Below are 27,078 nucleotides of genomic sequence, written 5' to 3'. Positions count from 1 at the left end.
GGGGTTTTGGGGTGTTTTTTTGGGGTGTTTTGGGGTGTTTTTGTCCCTCAGGAGAGCTGGAATTTGGCCTTTCCCTCCCCCCCAAAAAAAAAAACCTCCAGAAAAAGGTGGAAAATGGGGGGAAAATGTGGAAAATTGGGGAAAAAAATGTGGAAAATTGGGCTTCTCCCCCTAAAAAAAACGGTGGAAAATGGGAAAAAAACCGCTGGAAAAAGAGGAAAAAAGGTGGAAAATGAGGGGAAAATCCAGAAAATGGGGGAAAAAAATGGGAACAGGGGAAAAATGTGGGAATTTTGACCCCCTACCCCCTCAAAAAAATGCAGATGGAGCTGGAAATTGGGGAAAAAGAGCAGGAAAATGGGGGGGAAAAAAGCGGGAAAAGGGTTATTTTACAGCGGGATTTGGGGGGTGGGGGGGTTCTAAAAAACGGGGAGGTGGAGTTTGGGATTTTTGGGGGTGGTTTTTGGGGGGTTTTTGGGGGTGTTTTTGGGGGCGTTTTCGCCCCCCCTCAGGAGAGCTGGTGGGGGGCCTCGAGCATCTCCATGAGGAAGGTGTCGATGGGGGTGTCCCCGATGAGTTTGAAGAAGAAAAGATGCTCCAGACACTTGAGGCCGATGGATCTGAGGGCTGGCAGGCGCAGCAGGAGCTTGGCAAACCTGGAATTGCCAGGAGGGGGATTTATGGGAAGGAATTCCCAAAAATCCCCGAAAGGCGGCGGCGAAAAACGGCCCCGAAGGGGGGGAAAACGGCCCCAAATGCGCCCAAAATCGGCCCAAATCCCGTCAAAATCCAGCCCAAGTCGTGCCCAGAATTCCCCACATTCCTAAATTTCCTGAGAATTCCCCAAAATTCCCATAAAATTCCATCCAATTCCCAAGAAATTCCATGAAAATTGAAGCGAAATGGCCTCGAATTGCACAAAAAATGCCCCCAAATCCGCCCAAAATCGGCCCAAATCCCGTCAAAATCCAGCCCAAATCACGCCAGAATCCCCCACATTCCCAAATCCCCTCAAGTCCCCCCAAACCCTCCCAAATTCCCCCAAAATCCCCCTCAAATCCCCCTCAAATCTCCCCCTAAATCCCCCCCAACCCCCTCAAATCCTCCCAAATCCCCTTTACATCCCCCTTAAATCCCCCCCAAACCCTCTCTAAATCCCCTCAAATCTCCCCCAAATCCCCCCCAAATCCCCCTCAAGTCCCCCCAACCCCCCCCAAACCTCCCCAAATCCCCTCAAACTCTCCCAAATCCCACCCAAATTCCCCCCAAATCCCCTCGACCCCTCCTCAAATCCCCCCAAATCCCCCCCAAATCCCCTCAAATCCTCCCCAAATCCCCCCAAACCCCCCCAAATCCCCCCACATCCCTTCCAACCCCCCCAACCCCCCCAATCCCCCCCAACCCCCCCCCAAATCCCCCTCAAATCCCCCCAAAATCCCCCTCAAATCCCCCCCAAACCCCTTCAAATCCCCCACAAATCCCCTCAAATCCTCCCCAAACCCCCTCAAATCCCCTCAAATCTCCCCAAATCCCCCCAAACCCCCCCAATCCTCCCCAAATCCCCCCAAATCCCCCTCAAACCCCCCCAAATCCCCCCAATCCCCCCTAAATCCCCCCCAAATCCCCCCTCAAATACCCCCCAACCTCCCCCATATTCCCCCAAACCCCCCCAAATCCCCCTCAAATCCCCCCAAATCTCCCCCAAATCCCCCCAAATCCCCCATAAATCCCCCCAAATCCCCCTCAAATCCCCCCCAAACCCCCTCAAATCCCCTCAAATCCCCCCAAATCCCTTCCAAACCCCCCCAAACCCCCCCAAACCCCTTCAAATCCCCCACAAATCCCCTCAAATCCTCCCCAAACCCCCTCAAATCCCCTCAAATCTCCCCAAATCCCCCCCAAACCCCCCTCAAATACCCCCCAACCTCCCCCATATTCCCCCAAACCCCCCCAAATCCCCCTCAAATCCCCCCAAATCTCCCCCAAACCCCCCCAAATCCCCCCAAATCCCCCTCAAATCCCCCCAACCCCCCCCAAACCTCCCCAATCCCCCCCAAACCCCCCCAAATCCCCCCCAAATCCCCTCAAATCCCCCCCAAATCCCCTCCAATCCCCCCCAACCCCCCCCAAACCCCCCCAAATCCCCCCAAATCCCCCCAACCCCCCAAATCCCCCCCAAATCCCCTCCAATCCCCCCCAAGCCCCCCCAACCCCCCCCAAATCCCCTCAACCCCCCCCAAACCTCCCCAAATCCCCCTGAAACCCCCCTGAAATCTCCTCCAAACCCCCCCCAATCCCCCAAATCCCCCATAAATCCCCCCAAATCCCCCATAAATCCCCCCAAATCCCCCTCAAATCCCCCCCAAACCCCCTCAAATCCCCCCCAAATCCCTTCCAAACCCCCCCAAATCCCCCAAGCCCCCCCAACCCCCCTCAAATCCCCCCCAAACCCCCCCAGACCCCCCAAACCCCCCCAGTCCCCACCGGCCCTGCTGCTCGGGGTACTTCTGTTTGCAGTAGGACTCGAGGGAGGCGTAAACCTTCTCCCGCAGCAGCTCCACCTCCGACGGGTTGGAGAGGCCCTTGGCGTCTGGGGGGGCCCCAAAATCCGTCAGGGAGACCCCCAAAATTCCAGGGGAATCCCCAAATATCAGAAAACCCCTCAAAATTCCAGAAAACCCCATAAAAATACCCCCAAACCCCACAAAATTCCCCCCGAAAACCTCTAAAAGCGCCCCCCCAGACCCCCCTAAATTCCCCCAAATCCCCCCCAAACTCCCTCAAATCCTCCCCAAACCCCCTCAAATCTCCCTAAATTCCCTCAAATCCCTTCTAAATTCCCTCAAATCCCCCTAAAATTCCCCCAAAACCCCCTTAATTCCCGCCCCAAATCCCCCCTAAAATCCCCCAAACCCCTCCCCGGGAACCCCCCCCCGAACTTCCCAAGGGTTTTCCATCTCCCAGGGGTTTGGGGGGGCCCCAAAAACCCGTCAGGGAGACCCACAAAATTCCAGGGGAATCCCCAAATGTCAGAGAGACCCCCAGAACTCCAGAAAACCCCCCAAAAATTCCAGAAAACCCCATAAAAATACCCCCAAACCCCACAAAATCCCCCCCGAAAAACACTAAAAGCGCCCCCAGACCCCCCTAAATTCCCCCAAATCTGCCCTAAATTCCCCCAAATCCCCCCAAATCACTTCTAAATTCCCCCCAAACCCCCTTAAATCCCCCCCAGACCCCCCCAAATCCCCCCAAATTCCCCTCAAATCCCCCCAAATTCCCCTCAAATCCCCCAAATCCCCCCCAAATTCCCCTCAAATCCCCCCCAAACACCCTCAAATCCCCCCAAAATCCCTCAAATCCCCCCCAGACCCCCCCAAATTCCCCCAAATCCCCCCCAAAATCCCCCCTAACCCCCCCAAAATCCCCAAACCCCCCCAAATCCCCCTCAAATCTCCCCCAAATTTCCCCAAATCCCCCCAAAATTCTCCCCAATCCCACCACCCTTCCCCCCAAACCCCCTCAAATTTCCCCTAAACCCCCCCAAATTCCCCTCAAATCCCCCCAAATCCCCCCCAAAATCCCCTCAAATCCCCCCCAAACCCCCTCAAACTCCCCCAAACCCCCCAAATCCCCTCAACCGCCCCCCAAATCCCCCCAAAATCCCTCAAATCCCCGCCAAACCCCCTTAAATCCCCCCAGACCCCCCCAAATACCCCCAATCCCCCCCAAATCCCCCTCAAATCCCCCCCAAATCCCCCTCAAACTCCCCCAAACCCCCCAATCCCCCCCTAAATCCCCCCAAAATCCCTCAAATCCCCCCAAATTCCCCCCAAATCCCTCCAAAATTCCCCCCAAATCCCCCCAAATCCCCCCCAAATCCCCCCAAAATCCCCCAAAATCCCTCAAATCCCCCCAAATCCCCCCCAAATCCCTCCAAAATTCCCCCCAAATCCCCCCAAACCCCCTCAAATCCCCCCCAAACCCCCTCAAATCCCCCCCAAATCCCCCCCAAATCCCCTCAAATCCCCCCAAACCCCCCCAAGCCCCCCCTGTACCGGGGTTGAAGAGGATGATGGCCCTCAGACACCCCAATTCCGTCTTGTCCATCCTCATGTCCCGCATTTTGGACACCAGCTCCGTCAGAACCCTGGGAAAAGGGGCCCCAAAATTTCAGGGACCCCCCAAAACCCCCCCCGGGGGGGTCCCGAGTTCAAGGGAACCCCAAACCCCCCCATTTTTAGGGATTTTGGGGTTCAGGGGGGATTTTGGGGGGATTTTGGGGGGATTTAAGGGGATTTTTGGGGGATTTAGAGGAATTTGGGGGGACTTTTTGGGAATTTTGGGGTTCAGGGGGGTCCCAAAATTTTAGGCACCCCCAAAACCCCCCCCGGGGGGGTCCCGAGTTCAAGGGAACCCCCAAAACCCCCCCATTTTTAGGGATTTTGGGGGTTCAGGGGGGATTTTGGGGGGATTTGAGGGGATTTTGGGGGTTCAGGGTGGGATTTTTTGGGAATTTTGGGGTTCAGGGGGGTCCCAAAATTTTAGGGACCCCCCAAAACCCCCCCCGGGGGGGTCCCGAGTTCAAGGGAACCCCCAAAACCCCCCCATTTTTAGGGATTTTGGGGGTTCAGGGGGGATTTTGGGGGGATTTGGGGGGGATTTAAGGGGATTTTTGGGGGATTTAGAGGAATTTGGGGGGGACTTTTTGGGAATTTTGGGGTTCAGGGGGGTCCCAAAATTTTAGGCACCCCCAAAACCCCCCCCGGGGGGTCCCGAGTTCAAGGGAACCCCCAAAACCCCCCCATTTTTAGGGATTTTGGGGGTTCAGGGGGGATTTTGGGGGGATTTGAGGGGATTTTGGGGGTTCAGGGTGGGATTTTTTGGGAATTTTGGGGTTCAGGGGGGTCCCAAAATTTTAGGGACCCCGCAAAACCCCCCCCCGGGGGGGTCCCGAGTTCAAGGGAACCCCCAAACCCCCCCCATTTTTAGGGATTTTGGGGGTAAGGGGGGGATTTTGGGGGGATTTAAGGGGATTTGAGGGGAATTTGGGGAATTTTGGGGTTCAGGGGGTCCCAAAATTTCGGGGCCCCCCCCCAAAACCCACTAGGGGGTCCTAAATTTGGGGGGAACCCCCAAAACCCCCCCATTTTCAGGGATTTTGAGTGTTCAGGGGGGATTTTGGGGGGACTTCAGGGGATTTTTTGGGGATTTTGAGGGTCTAGGGTGGGAATTTTTTTGGAATTTGGGGAATTTTGGGGTTCAGGGGTGTCCCAAAATTTCAGGGACCCCCCCAAACCCCACCAGGGGGGGTCCTAAATTTGGGGGGAACCCCCAAACCCCCCCGTTTTAGAGATTTTGAGTGTTCAGGGGAGGATTTTGGGGGGACTTTGGGGGAATTTGAGAGTCAGGGTGGGATTTTTTGGGGAATTTGGGGAATTTTGGGGTTGAAGGGGGTCCCTAAATTTCAGGGACCCCCCCAAAACCCCACTAGGAGGGTCCTGAATTTGGGGGGAACCCCCAAACCCCCCCATTTTTTTGGGATTTTGAGGGTTCAGGGGGGATTCTGGGGGGACTTCGGGGGATTTTTGGGGGATTTTGAGGGTTCAGGGTGGGATTTTTTGGGGAATTTGGGGAATTTTGGGGTCCAGAGCCTTCCCAAAATTTCAGGGACCCCCCAAACCCTGACCAGGGGGTCCTAAATTTGAGGGGGGACCCCCCAAATTCCTCCAATCAGAACCACTTTGAGTGTTCACGGGGGGGGATTTGGACGATCCATGGTGGGATTTTTGGGGGAATTTCGGGATTTTTGGGGGAATTTTGGGAATTTTGGGGTTCAGGGGTGTCCCAAAATTTCAGGGACCCCCCAAAAACCCACCAGGGGGTCCTAAATTTGAGGGGGAACCCCCAAATTGCCCCAATCAAAAGTGGTTTGGGTGTTTCCAGGGGGGGATTCGGACGATCCATGGTGGGATTTTTTTGGGGTTTTTTGGGAATTCTGGCATCCAGAGCCTTCCCAAAATTTCAGACCCCTCCCAAAACCCCCCCAGGGGGCTCCCAAGTTAAAGGGAACCCCAAAAACCCCCCCATTTTTAGGGATTTTGAGGGTTCAGGGGGGATTCTGGGGGGACTTCGGGGGATTTTTGGGGGATTTTGAGGGTTCAGGGTGGGATTTTTTGGGGAATTTGGGGAATTTTGGGGTCCAGAGCCTTCCCAAAATTTCAGGGACCCCCCAAACCCTGACCAGGGGGTCCTAAATTTGGGAGGGACCCCCCAAATTCCTCCAATCAGAACCACTTTGAGTGTTCACGGGGGGGGATTTGGACGATCCATGGTGGGATTTTTTGGGGAAATTTCGGGATTTTTTGGGGAATTTCGGGAATTTTGGGGTTCAGGAGGGCCCCAAAATTTCAGGGACCCCCCAAAAACCCACCAGGGGCTCCTAAATTTGGGGGGAACCCCCAAATTGCCCCAATCAAAAGTGGTTTGGGTGTTTCCAGGGGGGGATTCGGACGATCCATGGTGGGATTTTTTGGGGTTTTTTTCGGAATTCTGGCATCCAGAGCCTTCCCAAAATTTCAGACCCCTCCCAAAACCCCCCCAGGGGGCTCCCAAGTTAAAGGGAACCCCCAAAACCCCCCCATTTTTAGGGATTTTGAGGGTTCAGGGGGGATTCTGGGGGGACTTCGGGGGATTTTTGGGGGATTTTGAGGGTTCAGGGTGGGATTTTTTGGGGAATTTCGGGATTTTCGGGCCCGGGGGGGGTCCCCAAATCGGGGGGGGGTCCCCACCTGTCGAAGATGGCCCCGACCCCGGCGCTGTGGGCGCTGTTCCTGTGCACGTGGAGCCCCGTGGCCAGCAGGATCCCGTCCTTCACCGCGATCGAGCGGTGAGAGAACGACGCGATCAGCAGCTCGTTCCAGCCTGGAATTCCAACAATTCCCAGGAATTTGGGATCAGCACGACGAGAAATCCACGTGGGGAAGCCCAGGAATTATGGGGGAGCACAGAAATCTCTGGGAAGTGCCCCAAATTCTATGGGAAGTGCCCCAAAATCTCTGGGAAGAGCCCCAAAAACGACAGCGAAAGGAGCCAGGGAGGGGAGGAGCAGCTCGTTCCAGCCTGGAATTCCAACAATTCCCGGGAATTCGGGGTCAGCACGACGAGAAACCCACCTGGGGAAGCCCAGGAATTATGGGGGAGCACGGAAATTTATGGGAAGTGCCCCAAATTCTATGGGAAGAGCCCCAAAGTTGATCGTGAAAGAAACCAAGGAGGGGAGGAGCAGCTCGTTCCAGCCTGGAATGTCGGGAATTCCCAGGAATTTGGGGTCAGCACGACGAGAAATCCACGTGGGGAAGCCCAGGAATTATGGGGGAGCACAGAAGTTTATGGGAAGTGCCCCAAATTCCATGGGAAGAGCCCCAAAATCGACAGCGAAAGGAGCCAGGGAGGGGAGGAGCAGCTCGTTCCAGCCTGGAATTCCAACAATTCCCGGGAATTCGGGGTCAGAACGACGAGAAATCCACGTGGGGAAGCCCAGGAATTTTGGGGGAGCACAGAAATTTATGGGATGAGCCCCAAATTCCATGGGAAGAGCCCCAAACTTGATGGTGAAAGGAGTCGAGTCTATGGGGCGGGAGGGGGAAGAGCAGCTCATTCCAGTCTGGAATGTTGGGAATTCCCAGGAATTTGGGATCAGCACGACGAGAAATCCACGTGGGGAAGCCCAGGAATTTTGGGGGAGCACAGAAGTTTATGGGAAGTGCCCCAAATTCTATGGGAAGAGCCCCAAAATCGACAGCGAAAGGAGCCAGGGAGGGGAGGAGTAGCTCGTTCCAGTCTGGAATTCCAACAATTCCCGGGAATTCGGGGTCAGAACAACGAGAAACCCACGTGGGGAAGCCCAGGAATTATGGGGGAGCACGGAAATTTATGGGAAGTGCCCCAAAATCTATAGGAAGTGCCCAAAATCTAAGGGGCGAGTCTCAGAATTCGTGACGGAATTCTGATGACCAGCTCATTCCAGCCTGGAATTCCCAGGAATTTGGGGTCAGCACGACGAGAAATCCATGTGGGGAAGCCCAGGAATTATGGGGGAGTATGGAAATACATGGGAAGTGCCCCAAAATCTCTGGGAAGTGCCCCAAAATCTCTGGGAAGAGCCCCAAAATCGACAGCGAAAGGAGCCAGGGAGGGGAGGAGTAGCTCGTTCCAGCCTGGAATTCCAACAATTCCCGGGAATTTGGGATCAGCACGACGAGAAATCCACGTGGGGAAGCCCAGGAATTATGGGGGAGCACGGAAATTTATGGGAAGTGCCCCAAAATCTATAGGAAGAGCCCCAAAGTTGATCGTGAAAGAAACCAGGGAGGGGAGGAGCAGCTCGTTCCAGCTTGGAATGTCGGGAATTCCCAGGAATTTGGGGTCAGCACGACGAGAAATCCACGTGGGGAAGCCCAGGAATTTTGGGGGAGCACGGAAGTTTATGGGAAGTGCCCCAAATTCCATGGGAAGAGCCCCAAAATCGACAGCGAAAGGAGCCAGGGAGGGGAGGAGCAGCTCGTTCTAGCCTGGAATGTCGGGAATTCCCAGGAATTTGGGGTCAGCACGACGAGAAATCCACGTGGGGAAGCCCAGGAATTATGGGGGAGCACAGAAATTTATGGGAAGTGCCCCAAAATCTCTGGGAAGTGCCCCAAAATCTCTGGGAAGTGCCCCAAAATCTCTGGGAAGTGCCCCAAAATCGACAGCGAAAGGAGCCAGGGAGGGGAGGAGTAGCTCGTTCCAGCCTGGAATTCCAACAATTCCCGGGAATTTGGGATCAGTACGACGAGAAATCCACGTGGGGAAGCCCAGGAATTATGGGGGAGCACGGAAATTTATGGGAAGTGCCCCAAAATCTATAGGAAGAGCCCCAAAATCGACGGCGAAAGGAGCCAGGGAGGGGAGGAGCAGCTCATTCCAGCCTGGAATTCCAACAATTCCCGGGAATTTGGGGTCAGAATGACGAGAAATCCACGTGGGGAAGCCCAGGAATTATGGGGGAGCACGGAAATTTATGGGAAGTGCCCCAAATTCCATGGGAAGAGCCCCAAATTTGATGGTGGAAGGAGTCAAGTCTATGGGGCGGGAGGAGAGGAGCAGCTCATTCCAGCCTGGAATGACCCAAATTCCCGGGAATTCGGGGTCAGGAAACCTGAAATACCCTCCCAAATCCCGGCAAATTTCCACAAACCCCTCTAATCCCCCCCCAAATCCTCCCCAAACCTCCCCAAATCCCCTCAAATCCCCTTCAAACCTCCCAAAATCCCCCCAAAACCTCCCCAAATCCCCTCAAATCCCCCCCAAATCCTCTCAAACCCCCCCAAATCCCCCCCTAAATCCCATTTAAATCCCTCAAATCCCCTCCAAACCTCCCCAAATCCCCTCAAATCCCCATTTAAATCCCATTTAAACCCCTCAAATCCCCCCCAAATCCCTCCTAAATCCCATTTAAACCCCCCAAATCCCCCCCAAACCTCCCCAAATCCCCCCCAAACCTCCCCAAATCCCCTCTAATCCCCCCTAAACCCCCTCAAATCCTCTGTGACCCCCTAAACCCTCTCAAATTCTCCCCAAATCCCCCCCAAATCCCCTTCAAACCTCCCAAAATCCCCCCCAAACCTTCCCAAATCCCCCCCAAACCTTCCCACATCCCCTTCAAACCTCCCAAAATCCCCTTCAAACCTCCCAAACCCCCTCAAATCCCCCCCAAATCCCCCCCAAACCCCCTGAAATCTGCCCCGAACCCTCCGAAATCCCCCCCAAACCTCCCCAAATCCCCCCCTAAATCCCATTTAAACCCCTCCAATCCCCCCCAAACCTCCCCAAATCTCCCCAAACCTCCCCAAATCCCCCCCAACCCCCCTCAAATCCCCCCCAAACCTCCCAAAGTCCCCCCAAAACCTCCCCAAATCCCTCTCTCAATCCCATTTAAGCCCCTCAAATCCCCCCCGAATCCCCCCTAAATCCCATTTAAACCCCCCAAATCCCCCCCAAACCTTCCCAAATCTCCCCCAACCCCCCTCAAATCCCCTTCAAACCTCCCAAAATCCCCCCAAAACCTCCCCAAATCCCCTCAAATCCCCCCCAAATCCTCCCCAAATCCCCCCTAAATCCCATTTAAGCCCCTCAAATCCCCCCCGAATCCCCCCTAAATCCCATTTTAACCCCCCAAATCCCCCCCAAACCTCCCCAAATCCCCTCCAACCCCCCCCCCCCAAATCCCATTTAACCCCCCCAAACCCCCTCACCTGCCCACAGCAGGATGACCTGGTCGTCCAAGGGGAGCCCCGAGAAGTGGGGGCCCTTTAACCCCCCCCATTCCCCCAAATCCCCTCTAAATCCCCCCAAATCCCCTTCAAACCTCCCAAATCCCCTCTAATCCCCCTAAACCCCCCCAAATCCCCTCTGTGACCCCCCAAATCCCCTCAAATTCTCCTCAAATCCTCCCCAAATCCCCATTTAAATCCCACTTAACCCCCGCAAACCTCCCCAAATCCCCCCCTAAATCCCATTTAAACCCCTCCAATCCCCCCCAAATCCCCCCAAATCCCCCCCAAACCTCCCCAAATCCCCCCCAACCCCCCTCAAATCCCCCCCAAACCTCCCAAAGTCCCCCCAAAACCTCCCCAAATCCCTCTCTCAATCCCATTTAAGCCCCTCAAATCCCCCCCGAATCCCCCCTAAATCCCATTTTAACCCCCCAAATCCCCCCCAAACCTCCCCAAATCCCCTCCAACCCCCCCAAATCCCATTTAACCCCCCCAAATCCCTCACCTGCCCGCAGCAGGATGACCTGGTCGTCCAAGGGGAGCCCCGAGAAGTGGGGGACCCTCTTGGCCCACTCGACGAGGGTGAAGAGCTGCTTGTCGGCCGCCTGGCAGATGTTGGTCACCGGGTCATTGGGCTGAATTTTGGGGGGGCAGCGGGTCAAATACAGACCCCCCCAATTCAAAACCCCCTCCCCCGGTAGCCTGAACCCCAAAAACCCCCAAAAAATCACACCCAGGGGGTCAAAAGCACCCCAAAAATCACCAGAATCGCTCAGGGAAGGGTCGGGATTGGGGGGGTTTGGAGGGAGGGGATTTAAAGACCCCAAAATTCCACACTGAAATCTCCCAAAACTCCTACCCCTAAACCCCAAAATACCACCCTGGACCCCAAAATCCCACCCTGAACCCCAAAAACCCCCAAAAAATCCCACCCAGGGGGTCAAAAGCACCCCAAAAATCACCAGAATCGCTCAGGGAAGGGTCGGGATTGGGGGGGTTTGGAGGGAGGGGATTTAAAGACCCCAAAATTCCACCCTGAAATCTCCCAAAAATCCCACCCCTGGACCCCAAAATACCACCCTGGACCCCCAAAATCCCACCCTGGACCCTAAAATTGCCACAAAAACCCCACCCTGGACTCCAAAATCTCCCCAAAATCCCACCCTGGACCCCAAAATTCCACCCTGAGCCCCCAAATCTCCTCAAAATCCAACCCTGGGCCCCAAAATCTCCCCCAAAATCCCACCCTGAACCCCCAAAAACCCCCAAAAAATCACGTCCAGGGGGTCAAAACCAACCCAAAAATCACCAGAATCGCTCAGGGAAGGGTCGGGATTGGGGGGGTTTAGGGGGGGTTTAAAGACACACCCAGGACCCCCCAAAATCCAGCCTAAAAATCCCCAGGACCCCCCAAAATCCAGCCCAGACCCACCAAATTCATCCCAAATCCACCCCAGACCCACCCAGGACCCCCCAAATCCACCCTAAACATCCCCAGGACCCCCCAAAAGCCACCCCAGACCCATCCAGGACCCCCCAAATCCACCCTAAAAATCCCCAGGACCCCCCAAATTCAGCCCAGACCCACTGAATTCCCCCCAAATTCATCCCAAATCCACCCCAGACCCACCCAGGACCCCCCAAAAGCCACCCCAGCCCCACCCAGGACCCCCCAAATCCACCTTAAACATCCCCAGGACCCCCCAAATTTACCCCAAACCCACGGAATTCCCCCCAAAATCATCCCAAATCCACCCCAGACCCACCCAAGGCCCCCCAAAAGCCACCCCAGACCCATCCAGGACCCCCCAAATCCACCTTAAACATCCCCAGGATCCCCCAAATTTACCCCAAACCCACCCAGGACCCCCTGAATCCACCCCAGACCCACCAAATTCCCCCCAAATTCATCCCAAATCCACCCAAGACCCCCCAGATTTACCCCAAACCCACCCAGAAGCCCTCAAATCCACCCCAGACCCACCCAGGACCCCCAAAATCCACCCTAAACATCCCCAGGACCCCCCAAATTTACCCCAAACTGATCCAGGAACCCCCAAATCCACCCCAGACTCCCCAAAATCCACCCCAAACCCACTCCAGAACCATCCAGGACCACCCCAAACCCACCCAGGACCCCCAAATCCACCCCAGGCCCCCTTAAATCTGCCTCAGACCCACCCAAGACCCCCCAAATCCACCCCAAACCCACCCAGGGCACGCCCAAATCCACCCCAAACCCCCTTAAATCCGCCTCAGACCCACCCAGGACCCCCCAAATCCACCCCAAATCCACCCAGGACCCCCCAAATCCACGCCAAACCCACCCAGGACACCCCCAAATCCAGCCCAGACCCCCTTAAATCCACCCCAGACCGATCCAGGACCCCCCAAATCCACCCCAAACCCCCCCAAGACACCCCCAAAACCACCCCAGACTCTCCAAATTCACCCCAAACCCAAACAGGACCCCCCAAATCCACCCCAGACCCACCCAGGACCCCTAAAATTTTACCCCAACCACCTCCAGGACCCCCCAAATTCAGCCCAGACCCCTTTAAATCCACCCCAAACCCACCCAGGATTTAACGGGGTCTGGGCTGGATTTGGGGGGGTCCTGGGTGGGTTTGGGTTGGATTTGGGGGGGTCTGGGCTGGATTTGGGGTGTCCTGGAGGAATTTGGGCTGAATTTGGGGGTCCTGGGTGGGTTTGAGGTGGATTTAAGGGGGTCTGGGTTGGATCTGGGGGGTCCTGGATCAGTTTGGGGTGGATTTAAAGGACTCTGGATCATTTTGGGGTGGATTTGAGGGGTCCTGGATCATTTTGGGGTGGATTTGGGGGGTCCTGGATCAGTTTGGGCTGGATTTGGGACATCCAAGTGTGATTTGGGTGAATCTGGGCAGGATTTTGGGGTTCAGATGCCAATTTTTTGGGGGATTTTGGGGCTTTCCCAAATTTTTAGGGACACCCACCGAGGTTCCTCCGGGCTGGATTTGGGGGGTCCTGGATCATTTTGGGGTGGATTTGGGGGGTCCTGGATCGGTTTGGGGTGGATTTGGGGGGTCCTGGATCATTTTGGGGTTGAATTTGGGGGGTCCAGGGCTGGATTTGGGCTGGATTTGGGGGGTCCTGGATCAGTTTGGGGTGGATTTGGGGGATCCTGGATCAGTTTGGGGTGGATTTAAAGGACTCTGGATCAGTTTAGGGTGGATTTGGGGGGTCCTGGATCATTTTGGGGTGGATTTGGGGGGTCCTGGATCGGTTTGGGGTGGATTTGGGGGGTCCTGGATCATTTTGGGATGGATCTGGGGGTTCCTGGATCATTTTGGGGTGGATTTGGGGGGTCCTGGATCATTTTGGGGTGGATTTAAAGGACTCTGGATCAGTTTAGGGTGGATTTGGGGGGTCCTGGATCATTTTGGGGTGGATTTGGAGGATCCTGGATGGATTGGGGCAGGATTTGGGTGAATCTGGGCAGGATTTTGGGGTTTAAGAGCAGATTTTTTGGGGGATTTTGGGGCTTTCCCAAATTTTTGGGACACCCACCGAGGTTCCTCCGGGCTGGATTTGGGGGGTCCTGGATGAATTTGGGTGAATCTGGGCAGGATTTGAATGAATCTGGGCAGGATTTTGGGGTTTAAGAGCAGATTTTTTGGGGTATTTTGGGGCTTTCCCAAATTTTGGGGACACCCACCGAGGTTCCTCCGGGCTGGATTTGGGGGGTCCTGGATCATTTTGGGGTGGATTTGGGGGGTCCTGGATCATTTTGGGATGGATCTGGGGGTTCCTGGATCATTTTGGGGTGGATTTGGGGGGTCCTGGATCATTTTGGGGTGGATTTGGGGGGTCCTGGATCATTTTGGGGTGGATTTGGGGGGTCCTGGATCATTTTGGGGTGGATTTAAAGGACTCTGGATCAGTTTAGGGTGGATTTGGGGGGTCCTGGATCATTTTGGGGTGGATTTGGAGGATCCTGGATGGATTGGGGCAGGATTTGGGTGAATCCGGGCAGGATTTTGGGGTTTAAGAGCAGATTTTTTGGGGGATTTCGGGGCTTTCCCAAATTTTGGGGACACCCACCGAGGTTCCTCCGGGCTGGATTTGGGGGGGTCCTGGATCATTTTGGGGTGGATTTAAAGGACTCTGGATCATTTTGGGGTGGATTTGGGGGGTCCTGGATCGGTTTGGGGTGGATTTGGAGGGTCCTGGATGGATTGGGGCAGGATTTGGGTGAACCTGGGCAGGATTTTGAGGTTCAGAGACCGATTTTTTGGGGGATTTTGGGGCTTTCCAAAATTTTTAGGGACACCCACCGAGGTTCCTCCGGGCTGGATTTGGGGGGTCCTGGATCATTTTGGGGTGGATTTGGGGGGTCCTGGATCATTTTGGGGTGGATTTGGGGGGTCCTGGATCATTTTGGGGTGGATTTAAAGGACTCTGGATCAGTTTAGGGTGGATTTGGGGGGTCCTGGATCATTTTGGGGTGGATTTGGAGGATCCTGGATGGATTGGGGCAGGATTTGGGTGAATCCGGGCAGGATTTTGGGGTTTAAGAGCAGATTTTTTGGGGGATTTCGGGGCTTTCCCAAATTTTGGGGACACCCACCGAGGTTCCTCCGGGCTGGATTTGGGGGGTCCTGGGTGGGTTTGGGGTGGATTTGGGGGGTCCTGGATCATTTTGGGGTGGATTTGGGGGGTCCTGGATCGGTTTGGGGTGGATTTGGAGGGTCCTGGATGGATTGGGGCAGGATTTGGGTGAACCTGGGCAGGATTTTGGGGTTTAAGAGCAGATTTTTTGGGGGATTTCGGGGCTTTCCCAAATTTTGGGGACACCCACCGAGGTTCCTCCGGGCTGGATTTGGGGGGGTCCTGGATCATTTTGGGGTGGATTTGGGGGGTCCTGGATCGGTTTGGGGTGGATTTGGGGGGTCCTGGATCATTTTGGGGTGGATTTGGGGGGTCCTGGATCATTTTGGGATGGATCTGGGGGTTCCTGGATCATTTTGGGGTGGATTTGGGGGGTCCTGGATCATTTTGGGGTGGATTTAAAGGACTCTGGATCAGTTTAGGGTGGATTTGGGGGGTCCTGGATCATTTTGGGGTGGATTTGGAGGGTCCTGGATGGATTGGGGCAGGATTTGGGTGAATCCGGGCAGGATTTTGGGGTTTAAGAGCAGATTTTTTGGGGGATTTCGGGGCTTTCCCAAATTTTGGGGACACCCACCGAGGTTCCTCCGGGCTGGATTTGGGGGGTCCTGGATCATTTTGGGGTGGATTTGGGGGGTCCTGGATCATTTTGGGGTGGATTTAAAGGACTCTGGATCAGTTTAGGGTGGATTTGGGGGGTCCTGGATCGGTTTGGGGTGGATTTGGAGGATCCTGGATGGATTGGGGCAGGATTTGGGTGAATCTGGGCAGGATTTTGGGGTTTAAGGGCCAATTTTTTTAGGATTTCGGGGCTTTCCCAAATTTTTTAGGGACCCACCGAGGTTCCTCCGGGCTGGATTTGGGGGGTCCTGGATGAATTTGGGTGAATCTGGGCAGGATTTGGGTGAATCTGGGCAGGATTTTGGGGTTTAAGAGCAGATTTTTTGGGGGATTTCGGGGCTTTCCCAAATTTTGGGGACACCCACCGAGGTTCCTCCGGGCTGGATTTGGGGGGTCCTGGATCAATTTGGGGTGGATTTTAAGGACTCTGGATCATTTTGGGCTGGATTTGGGGGGTCCTGGGTGGCTTTGGGGTGGATCTGGGGGGTCCTGGATCATTTTGGGGTGGATTTAGGGGCTCCGGATCAGTTTGGGGTGGATTTGGGGGATCCTGGATCAGTTTGGGGTGGATTTAAGGGGATCTGGGATGGATTTGAGGGATCCTGGGTGGATTTGGGTGAATCTGGGCAGGATTTGGGTGAATCTGGGCAGGATTTTGAGGTTCAGAGACCGATTTTTTGGGGGATTTTGGGGCTTTCCCAAATTTTTGGGACACCCACCGAGGTTCCTCCGGGCTGGATTTGGGGGGTCCTGGATCATTTTGGGGTGGATTTGGGGGGTCCTGGATCATTTTGGGGTGGATTTGGGGGGTCCTGGATCATTTTGGGGTGGATTTAAAGGACTCTGGATCAGTTTAGGGTGGATTTGGGGGGTCCTGGATCATTTTGGGGTGGATTTGGAGGATCCTGGATGGATTGGGGCAGGATTTGGGTGAATCCGGGCAGGATTTTGGGGTTTAAGAGCAGATTTTTTGGGGGATTTCGGGGCTTTCCCAAATTTTTGGGACACCCACCGAGGTTCCTCCGGGCCCGGCGCCGTCGTCGTTCTTTGGCTCCACGGCCAGCTCGGCCTCCAGGAGCTTCTCCACCGGCATCTCCTCGTTGGGGGGGACCCCGAAATCCCCCTCCCCTTCCTTGTCCTTCCCCCGCTGCCGCTCCTCCTGCACCGCTGGGGGAACAGGGAAAACGGGGGACAAACCTTTGGGAAAGGGTTTGGGGGGGCCTGGGGGGGGTTTGGGGTGGATTTGGGGGATCCTGGGTGGGTTTGGGTTGGATTTGGGGGACCCTGGGTGGGTTTGGGGTGGATCTGGGGGGTCCTGGGTGGGTTTGGGGTGGATTTAAGGGGGTCTGGGTTGGATTTGGGGGACCCTGGATCAGTCTGGGGTGGATTTGGGGGGCCCTGCACCGCTGGGGGAACAGGGAAAAGGGGGGAGAAACCTTTGGGAAAGGATTTGGGGGGTCCTGGGGGGGTTTGGGGTGGATTTGGGGGACCCTGGGTGGGTTTGTGGTGGATTTTGGGGGGTCCTGTGGTGGATTTTGGGGACCCTGGGCGGGTTTGGGGTGGATTTGGGGGACTCTGGGTGAGTTTGGGGTGGATTTGGGGGGTCCTGGATCAGTCTGGGGTGGATTTGGGGGGCCCTGCACCGCTGGGGGAACAGGGAAAACGTGGGAAAAACCTTTGGGAAAGGGTTTGTCCCAGTGCTCCCAGTGCCCTCCCAGTCCCTCCCAGTGCTCCCAGTCCCTCCCAGTGCTCCCACTGCCCTCCCAGTCCCTCCCAGTGCTCCCAGTCTGTCCCAGTGCTCCCAGTCCCACCCAGTGCTCCCAGTTGCCTCCCAGTCCCCCCCCACCATCCCCAGTCCCCATTTTCACCCCCCAAAATCTCATTTTTTCCCCCATTTTCGCCCCCCAAAATCACATTTTTTCGCCGTTTTCGCCCCCGAAACCGCCGTTTCTCTCCCCGATTTTTTTCCCAACGCCCCTCCCAGTCCCTCCCAGTCTGTCCCAGTCCCTCCCAGTGGCTCACCCTCCCTCTTCATGCCGGTGGCGAGGCACTTCTGATATCTGCAGTACTGGCAGCCCTCCCAGTGCTCCCAGTGCTCCCAGTGCCCTCCCAGTGCTCCCAGTGCCCTCCCAGTGCTCCCAGTGCCCTCCCAGTGCTCCCAGTGCCCTCCCAGTCTATCCCAGTGCTCCCAGTCACCTCCCAGTACTCCCAATGCTCCCAGTGCCCTCCCAGTGCTCCCAGTGCCCTCCCAGTCTATCCCAGTGCTCCCAGTCCCTCCCAGTTCCTTCCCAGTGCTCCCAGTCTATCCCAGTGTTCCCAGTTCCCTCCCAGCGCTCCCAGTTACTTCCCAGTGCTCCCAGTTCCCTCCCAGTGCTCCCAGTCCCTTCCAGTACTCCCAGTCCCTCCCAGTTCCCTCCCAGTGCTCCCAGTTGCTCCCAGTGCTCCCAGTTCCTTCCCAGTCCCTCCCAGTCGCTCCCAGTGCTCCCAGTTCCTTCCCAGTGCCTCCCAGTACTCCCAGTCCCTCCCAGTGCTCCCAGTCCCTCCCAGTGTTCCCCGTTTGTCCCAGCCACCTCCCAGTGCTCCCAGTTCCCTCCCAGTACTCCCAGTTTGTCCCAGCCACCTCCCAGTGCTCCCAGTTCCCTCCCAGTACTCCCAGTTTGTCCCAGCCACCTCCCAGTGCTCCCAGTCCCTCCCAGCCACCTCCCAGTCCTCCCACTCCCTCCCAGTGCTCCCAGTGCTCCCAGTTTGTCCCAGTTCCCTCCCAGTGCTCCCAGTTCCCTCCCAGTCCCTCCCCAGTATTCCCAGTACCCCCGAAATCTCATTTTTCCCCCATTTTCGCCCCCCAAAAATCGCATTTTTTCCCCGTTTTCGCCCCCGAAACCACCATTTTTTCTCCCCAAATTTTGTCCCGGTCCCTCCCAGTTTGTCCCAGTCCCTCCCAGTCCCTCCCAGTGGCTCACCCTCCCTCTTCATGCCGGTGGCGAGGCACTTCTGATATCTGCAGTACTGGCAGCGGTTGCGCTGCCGCTTGTCGACGACGCAGTCGCGGTTGTCGCGGCACGTGTAGGTCAGGTCCTTGCGGATCGTGCGCTTGAAGAAGCCCTTGCAGCCCTCACAGCTCGACACCCCGTAGTGCTTCCCTGGCAGGGCCCAAAAACGGCCGAAATCGGCCCAAAAATCGGGTCAGAATCGGCCAAAATTGGGAAAATCGGCAGAAATTCATAATCGCCCAAAATTGATCTAAAATAGCCCCAAAATGACCCTAAAAAGACTCCAAAATCCCCCTTGCAGCCCTCACAGCTCGACACCCCGTAGTGCTTCCCTGGCAGGGCCCAAAAACGGCAGAAATCGGCCCAAAAATCGGGTCAGAATCGGCCAAAATTGGGAAAATTATCGAAAATTTAAAATCGCACAAAATCGACCTGAAAGAGACCTAAAATGGTCCTAAAAGGGCTCCAAAATCCCCCCTTGCAACCCTCACAGCTCGACACCCCGTAGTGTTTCCCTGGCAGGGGCCAAAAGTGGCAGAAATCGGCCCAAAAATCGGGTCAGAATCGGCCAAAATCGGGAAAATTCATGAAAACTTAAAATCGCGCAAAATTGACCTGAAAGAGACCTAAAATGGTCCTAAAAAGCCTCTAAAACCCTACCTGGAGCCCTCACAGCTCGACACCCCGTAGTGCTTCCCTGGGATGGACAAAAAATGGCCAAAATGGGCCCAAAAATTGGGTCAGAATCGGCCAAAATGGGGAAAATCGGCAGAAATTTGTAATCGCCCAAAATTGATCTAAAATAGCCCCAAAATGACCCTAAAAAGACTCCAAAATCCCCCTTGCAGCCCTCACAGCTCGACACCCCGTAGTGCTTCCCTGGCAGGGGCCAAAAGTGGCAGAAATCGGCCCAAAAATCGGGTCAGAATCGGCCAAAATCGGGAAAATTCATGAAAATTTAAAATCACACAAAATCGACCTAAAAGAGACCAAAAATGGTCCTAAAAAGCCTCTAAAACCCTACCTGGAGCCCTCACAGCTCGACACCCCGTAGTGCTTCCCTGGGATGGGCCAAAAGTGGCAGAAATCGGCCCAAAAATCGGGTCAGAATCGGCCAAAATTGGGAAAATTCATGAAAATTTAAAATCGCGCAAAATCGACCTGAAAGAGACCTAAAATGGTCCTAAAAGGCCTCCAAAATCCCACTTGTGGCCCTTGTAGATCCAGACCCCGTAGTGCTTCCCTGGGATGGGCCAAAAAGTGGCAGAAATCGGCCCAAAAATCGGGTCAGAATCGGCCAAAATTGGGAAAATTCATGAAAACTTAAAATCACGCAAAATCGACCTGAAAGAGACCTAAAATGGTCCTAAAAAGCCTCTAAAACCCTACCTGGAGCCCTCACAGCTCGACACCCCGTAGTGCTTCCCTGGGATGGACAAAAAATGGCCAAAATGGGCCCAAAAATTGGGTCAGAATCGGCCAAAATGGGGAAAATCGGCAGAAATTTGTAATCGCCCAAAATTGATCTAAAATAGCCCCAAAATGACCCTAAAAGGGCTCCAGAATCCCCCTTGCAGCCCTCACAGCTCGACACCCCGTAGTGTTTCCCTGGGATGGGCCAAAAAGTGGCAGAAATCGGCCCAAAAATCGGGTCAGAATCGGCCAAAATCGGGAAAATTCATGAAAATTTAAAATCGCGCAAAATCGACCTGAAAGAGACCTAAAATAGTCCTAAAAGGCCTCCAAAATCCCACTTGTGGCCCTTGTAGATCCAGACCCCGTAGTGCTTCCCTGGGATGGGCCAAAAAGTGGCAGAAATCGGCCCAAAAATCGGGTCAGAATCAGCCAAAATTGGGAAAATTCATGAAAACTTAAAATCGCGCAAAATCGACCTGAAAGAGACCTAAAATGGTCCTAAAAAGCCTCTAAAACCCTACCTGGAGCCCTCACAGCTCGACACCCCGTAGTGCTTCCCTGGGATGGACAAAAAATGGCCAAAATGGGCCCAAAAATTGGGTCAGAATCGGCCAAAATGGGGAAAATCGGCAGAAATTTGTAATCGCCCAAAATTGATCTAAAATAGCCCCAAAATGACCCTAAAAGGGCTCCAGAATCCCCCTTGCAGCCCTCACAGCTCGACACCCCGTAGTGTTTCCCTGGGATGGGCCAAAAGTGGCAGAAATCGGCCCAAAAATCGGGTCAGAATCGGCCAAAATCGGGAAAATTCATGAAAATTTAAAATTGTCCAAAATCACCCCAAAATCACCCCAGAAAACCCTAAAAAGAATTGAAAATGTATTTGGAAAATACCCCAAAATCATCTCAGGATCGCCAAACTCCCAAAATTATTTGAAATCACCAAAAAATGGCCAAAATTGCCCCAAAAGTCGGGTCAGAATTGGTCAAAATTGGTAAAATTGGCAGAAACTTAACATCACCCAAAATCGGCCTAAAATAGCCCAAAACTGCCCTCTAAAATCCCCTCTCAAAACTTTTCCAGGTCCAGACCCTGCAGTTCTCTAGGGACATCCAAAAATAGCAGAAATCACCCCAAAAATCGGGTCAGAATCGGCCAAAATTGGAAAAACTAATGAAAATTTAAAATTGCCCAAAATCGACCTAAAAGAGCCCAAAAGCGGCCCTAAAACGGCCCAAAAATGGTCTCAAAATCCCCTCCCGCCCCCACTTTTAACCCCAAATCCCCATTTTTTAACCCCAAAACCCAATTCTGGGTTTCTTCCCCCCATTTTTGGGTTCCTTCCCCCCCCTTTTGACCCAAAATCCCCCATTTTTGGGTTCCTTCCTCCCATTTCTGACCCCAAACCCCCCATTTTTACCCCCAAACCCCCCATTTTTGGGTTCCTCCCCCCCCATTTCTGACCCCCAAGCCCCAATTTTTCCCCCCCAACCCCCGTTTTGGGGTCATTTCTGGGGTTTTTGGGGTACCCGAGGACCTGTCCCCGCAGATGGCCCAAATCCCCCATTTCTGACCCCAAACCTCCCATTTTTACCCCCAAATCCCCCATTTCTGACCCCAAACCCCCCATTTTTGGGTTCCTCCCCCCCATTTCTGACCCCAAACCCCCATTTTTCCCCCCCAACCCCCGTTTTGGGGTCATTTCTGGGGTTTTTGGGGTACCCGAGGACCTGTCCCCGCACATGGCCCAAATGCCCCATTTCTGACCCCAAACCCCCATTTCTGACCCCAAATCCTCCATTTTTACCCCCCCAAGCCCCCCATTTTCCCCCCCAACCCCCGTTTTGGGGTCATTTCTGGGGTTTTTGGGGTACCCGAGGACCTGTCCCCGCAGATGGTCCAAACCCCCCATTTCTGACCCCAAACCCCCCATTTTTGGGTTCCTCCCCCCCATTTCTGACCTCAAACCCCCCATTTTTTACCCCAAACCCCCATTTTCCCCCCCAACCCCCCGTTTTGGGGCTGGTTTTGGGGTTTTTGGGGTACCCGAGGACCTGTCCCCGCAGATGGCCCAAATCCCCCATTTCTGACCCCAAATCCCCCATTTCTGACCCCAAACCCCCATTTCTGACCCCAAATCCTCCATTTTTACCCCCCCAAACCCCCATTTTTCCCCCCAATCCCCATTTTGGGGTCATTTCTGGGGTTTTTGGGGTACCCGAGGACCTGTCCCCGCAGATGGCCCAAACCCCCCATTTCTGACCCCAAACCCCCCATTTTTGGGTTCCTCCCCCCCCATTTCTGACCCCCAACCCCCAATTTTTCCCCCCCAACCCCCGTTTTGGGGTCATTTCTGGGGTTTTTGGGGTACCCGAGGACCTGTCCCCGCAGATGGCCCAAATCCCCCATTTCTGACCCCAAACCTCCCATTTTTACCCCCAACCCCCCCATTTCTGACCCCAAACCCCCCATTTTTGGGTTCCTCCCCCCCCATTTCTGACCCCCAACCCCCCCATTTCTGCCCCCAAACCCTCATTTTTCCCCCCCAACCCCCGTTTTGGGGCTGGTTTTGGGGTTTTTGGGGTACCCGAGGACCTGTCCCCGCAGATGGCCCAAACCCCCCATTTCTGACCCCAAATCCCCATTTCTGACCCCAAATCCCCCATTTCTGACCCCAAACCCCCCATTTCTGCCCCCAAACCCCCATTTTTCCCCCCCAACCCCCGTTTTGGGGTCATTTCTGGGGTTTTTGGGGTACCCGAGGACCTGTCCCCGCAGATGGCCCAAACCCCCCATTTCTGACCCCAAACCCCCCATTTCTGACCCCAAATCCCCCATTTCTGCCCCCAAACCCCCCATTTCTGCCCCCAAACCCCCATTTTTCCCCCCCAACCCCCCGTTTTGGGGTCATTTCTGGGGTTTTTGGGGTACCCGAGGACCTGTCCCCGCAGATGGCGCAGAGTCTCTTGCCGGGGCCGTGGGGGGGGCAGGGGGGGGGTCCCCGAATTCCCGGGGGGGGCTTCACGTCGTCCGAGCTGCTCACGGGGGGGAGCCCCGACAGCGGCACCGTCGAGTTGATCTGGGGGGGCACGCACCCCAAAACCGGTCAGGGACACCCCAAATATGTCAGGGACACCCAAAATATGTCAGGGAGACCCCAAATACATCAGAGAACCCAAAGTATGTCAGGGAGACCCCAAAATGGGTCAGGGAGACCCCAAAACGGGTCAGGGAGACCCCAAAATGGGTCAGGGAGAACCCAAAATGGGTCAGGGACACCCCAAATATACCAGAGAATCCAAAATACATCAGGGAGACCCCAAAATGGGTCAGGGACACCCCAAAATGGGTCAAAGAGAACCCAAATATACCAGAGAACCCAAAATGGGTCAGGGAGACCCCAAAACGGGTCAGGGAGACCCCAAAATGGGTCAGGGAGACCCCAAAACGGGTCAGGGAGACCCCAAAATGGGTCAGAGAACCCAAAATACGTCAGGGAGACCCCAAAATGGGTCAGGGAGAACCCAAAATGGGTCAGGGAGACCCCAAAACGGCTCAGGGAGAACCCAAAATGGGTCAGGGAGACCCCAAAACGGGTCAGGGAGACCCCAAAATGGGTCAGGGAGACCCCAAAACGGGTCAGGGAGACCCCAAAATGGGTCAGGGAGACCCCAAAACGGGTCAGGGAGAACCCAAAATGGGTCAGGGAGAACCCAAAATGGGTCAGGGACACCCCAAATATACCAGAGAATCCAAAATACATCAGGGAGACCCCAAAATGGGTCAGGGACACCCCAAAATGGGTCAAAGAGAACCCAAATATACCAGAGAACCCAAAATGGGTCAGGGAGACCCCAAAATGGGTCAGAGAACCCAAAATACCCCCCAAATCCCCCCCAACCCTCCCTGTGACTCCCCCAAACCCCCCCAAATTCTCCCCAAACTCCCCTAAATCCCCCCCAAATCCCCCCCAAACCCCCCAAAAATCTCCCCCCCCCACCTGGGGGCTGCTGACCGGCCCGAAGGCGAGGGCGGGGGTCGCGGGGACCCCCTTAAATCCCCCCAAATCCCCCTCAACCCCCCCCCAAATCCCCCCAAACCCCCCCAAATCCCCCCCAAACCTCCAAAAATCCCCCCCAAATCCCCCCAAACCCCCCCAAATCCTCCCCCAAACCCCCTCCAATCCCCCCCAAACCCCCTCAAACCCTCCCCAAACCCCTCAAATTACCCTAAATCCCCCCCAAACTCCCCCAAATCCCCCCCAAGCCCCCCCAAATCCCCCCAAATCCCCTCAAACCCCATCAAATCCCCCCAAATCCCCCCAACTCCCCCCCAAACCCCCCCAAATCCCCCCCAAATTTCCCCCCCCCTCACCTGGGGGCTGCTGACGGGCCCGAAGGCGAGGGCGGGGGTCGCGGGGACCCCCGGGGACCCCAAGGACGAGCTGATGACGGGGAAGGGGGACCCCAAATTCGGGGGAGGGGGCAGAGGGGACCCCAAATTTGGGGGGGGGGCCAGGGGGGACCCCATGGGGGGCCGGGGGGGCTCCGAGGGGGGGGGGGGAGGCGGCGCTCGAGCTGTCGGGGCTCCGGCAGTCTGGGGGGGCAAAAAGGGGGGGGAGACCCCCCGGGAGAGGGTCAGGGACCCCCGAAATCGGGGCAGGGACCCCCAAAAACGTCATAAACACCCCGAAATCCCACCAGGGACCCCCAAAAACATCATAAACACCCCAAAATCCCACCAGGGACCCCCAAAATGCCATCAGGGACCCCCAAAAACATCATAAACACCCCCAAAATCCCATCAGTGACCCCCAAAATCCCATCAGGGACCCCCAAAATCACCCCAAACACCCCGAAATCCCATCAGTGACCCCCAAAATCCCATCAGGGACCCCCAAAATCACCCCAAACACCCCAAAATCCCATCAGGGACCCCCGAAATCCCACCAGGGACCCCCAAAAACCCCATCAGGGACCCCCAGAAACATCATAAACACCCCGAAATCCCATCAGAGACCCCCCAAATGCCCCCAAAATCCCATCATGGACCCCCAAAATCCCACCAGGGACCCCCCAAATCCCCCCAAAATCCCATCAGGGACCCCCAAAATCACCCCAGACCCCCCCATGATCCAGTCAGGGACCCCCAAAATCCCATCTGGGACCCCCAAAAACGTCATAAACACCCCGAAATCCCATCAGAGACCCCCCAAATGCCCCCAAAATCCCATCATGGACCCCCAAAATCCCATCAGAGACCCCCCGAATGCCCCCAAAATCCCATCAGGGACCCCCAAAATCACCCCAGACCCCCCCAAGATCCAGTCAGGGACCCCCAAAATCTCATCGAGGACCCTCAAAATCCCATCAGGGACCCTTAAAATCCCATCAAGGACCCCCCAGATCCCATCAGGGACCCCCGAAATCACCCCAGACCTCCTGAAATCGGGTCAGGGACCCCCCAAATCGGGTCAGGGACCCCCAAAATCCATCAAGGACCCCCCAGATCCCATCAGGGACCCCCAAAATCACCCCAACCACCCCAAAATCCCATCGAGGACCCCCAAAATCCACTCAGGGACCCCCCAAAATCACCCCAGACCCTCCAAGATCGGGTCAGGGACCCCTAAAATCAGGTCAGAGACCACCAAAATCACCCCAAGCCCCCTCCAATCGGGTCAGGGACCCCCAAAATCGGGTGAGAGACCCCCAAACCCCCCTCAGGACCCCCCAAATCCACCCCAGGACCCCCCAAACCCACCCCAGGACTCCCTAAATCCACCCCAAACCCATTCGGGACCCCCAAAATCCTACCCAGGGTACCCGAAACCCACCCCAGACCCCCCAAATCCACCCCAAATCTACCCCAGGAGCCCCCAATCCCCCCTCCGGACCCCCCAAATCCACCCCAAACCCATTCAGGACCCCCTAAACCCCCCTCAGGACTCCCAAATCCCCTCCAGGACCCCCCAAATCCACCCCAAACCCATTCAGGACCCCCCAAACCCACTCCAGGACCCCTCAAACCCCCCCCAGGACCCCCCAAACTCACCCCAGGAGCCCCCAACGCACCCCAGGACCCCCAAAATCCTACCCAGGGCACCCCAAACCCACCCCAGGACCCCCTAAATCCACCCCAAACCCATTCGGGACCCCCCAAATCCTACCCAGGGCACGCCAAACCCACCCCAGGACCCCCTAAATCCACCCCAAACCCATTCGGGACCCCCCAAATCCTACTCAGGGCAGCCCAAACCCACCCCAGGACCCTCGAAATCCCCCCCGAATCGCCTCTCGGACCCCCCCAACCCCCCTCAGGACCCCCCAAACCCACCCCAGGACCCCCCAAACCCTCCCAGGACCCCCCAAACCCCCTCCAGGACCCCCCCAAAGCCCCTCCAGGACCCCCCTTATCCCCCTCCCCATCCTTCCCGCGCCCCCCCCCCCGTCCCGTGCCCCGCTGACCGCGGTCGCTGTCGCCCATCCCGCGCTGCCGGGGGGGGTCCGGGGGGTCTCGGGACCCCCCAAATCCGCCCCTTCCCCCCCCCCCGGGGCCGGCCCCCCCCCCCCCCCGCCGCCTCGGCCCCGCTCCGCCGCCGCCGCCGGGGCCGCCACGGGCCCACAATGCACCGCGTGTCCGCCGGAAGCGGCGCCCGCGGCCGACGCCGCCCGGCGAGGAACTTCCGCCCGACCTTCTGCCAGCACTCTCCGCCCGCGAATCCCGCGCGAGGTCTCGCGAGACGTCGCCCGAAGCCGCGGCGCCATGTTGGTTAAGGGCAAGGTCTGCCCGGTTTCTCCAGATCCGGGTAGAGCCTCTAAAATACAGTTTGGGAACCAGAAAATACACACAGGGACCTCCAAAATACACGCTGGGACCCCCCCCAAATTCACCCTGGGACCCCAAATCCCGTCTGGAGCTCTTCAGGGATTCTGCCCGGTCTCCGAGCGTTCCTTCGTCCCGCGCAGAATCTCGCGAGATCACGCGTGAAGCCGCGGCGCCATGTTGGTTAAGGGCAAGGCCTGCCCTGTTTTATTAGATCCGGGCAGAGCCTCTCGAATACACTCTGGGAATAAACAAATACACC

At 56.0% G+C, this 27,078-nt stretch overlaps 1 protein-coding gene and 1 long non-coding RNA gene across 2 annotated transcripts; both read right to left on the bottom strand.

Annotated features, from left to right (window-relative positions):
- On the bottom strand, positions 1-26,603 carry LOC127466087 (retinoic acid receptor RXR-beta-like). The gene is given in 11 exon segments (XM_051776688.1): positions 1-656; positions 2,485-2,590; positions 4,059-4,150; positions 6,792-6,924; positions 10,822-10,951; positions 16,597-16,751; positions 18,545-18,724; positions 22,923-23,070; positions 24,366-24,560; positions 24,562-24,587; positions 26,459-26,603. Coding segments are annotated over 11 exon segments (1,332 nt in total). The 5' UTR covers positions 26,478-26,603; the 3' UTR covers positions 1-508.
- LOC127466088 (uncharacterized) lies at positions 18,914-21,320 on the bottom strand. The gene is made up of 3 exons (XR_007902592.1): positions 21,194-21,320; positions 19,599-19,735; positions 18,914-19,234 (listed from the first exon to the last, which is right to left on the bottom strand). It is a non-coding gene; the product is annotated as an uncharacterized LOC127466088 (long non-coding RNA).
- Positions 26,604-27,078: the final 475 nt, after the last annotated feature.

This window comes from Manacus candei, unplaced genomic scaffold (genome assembly GCF_025592945.1).
Source record: "Manacus candei isolate 608988 ecotype Guabito, Panama unplaced genomic scaffold, ASM2559294v1 h1tg000594l, whole genome shotgun sequence".
NCBI classification, from domain to species: Eukaryota; Metazoa; Chordata; class Aves; order Passeriformes; family Pipridae; genus Manacus; species Manacus candei.
Note: the sequence above shows the minus strand (reverse complement) of the source record. Positions and strands in the feature narration are given on the sequence as shown.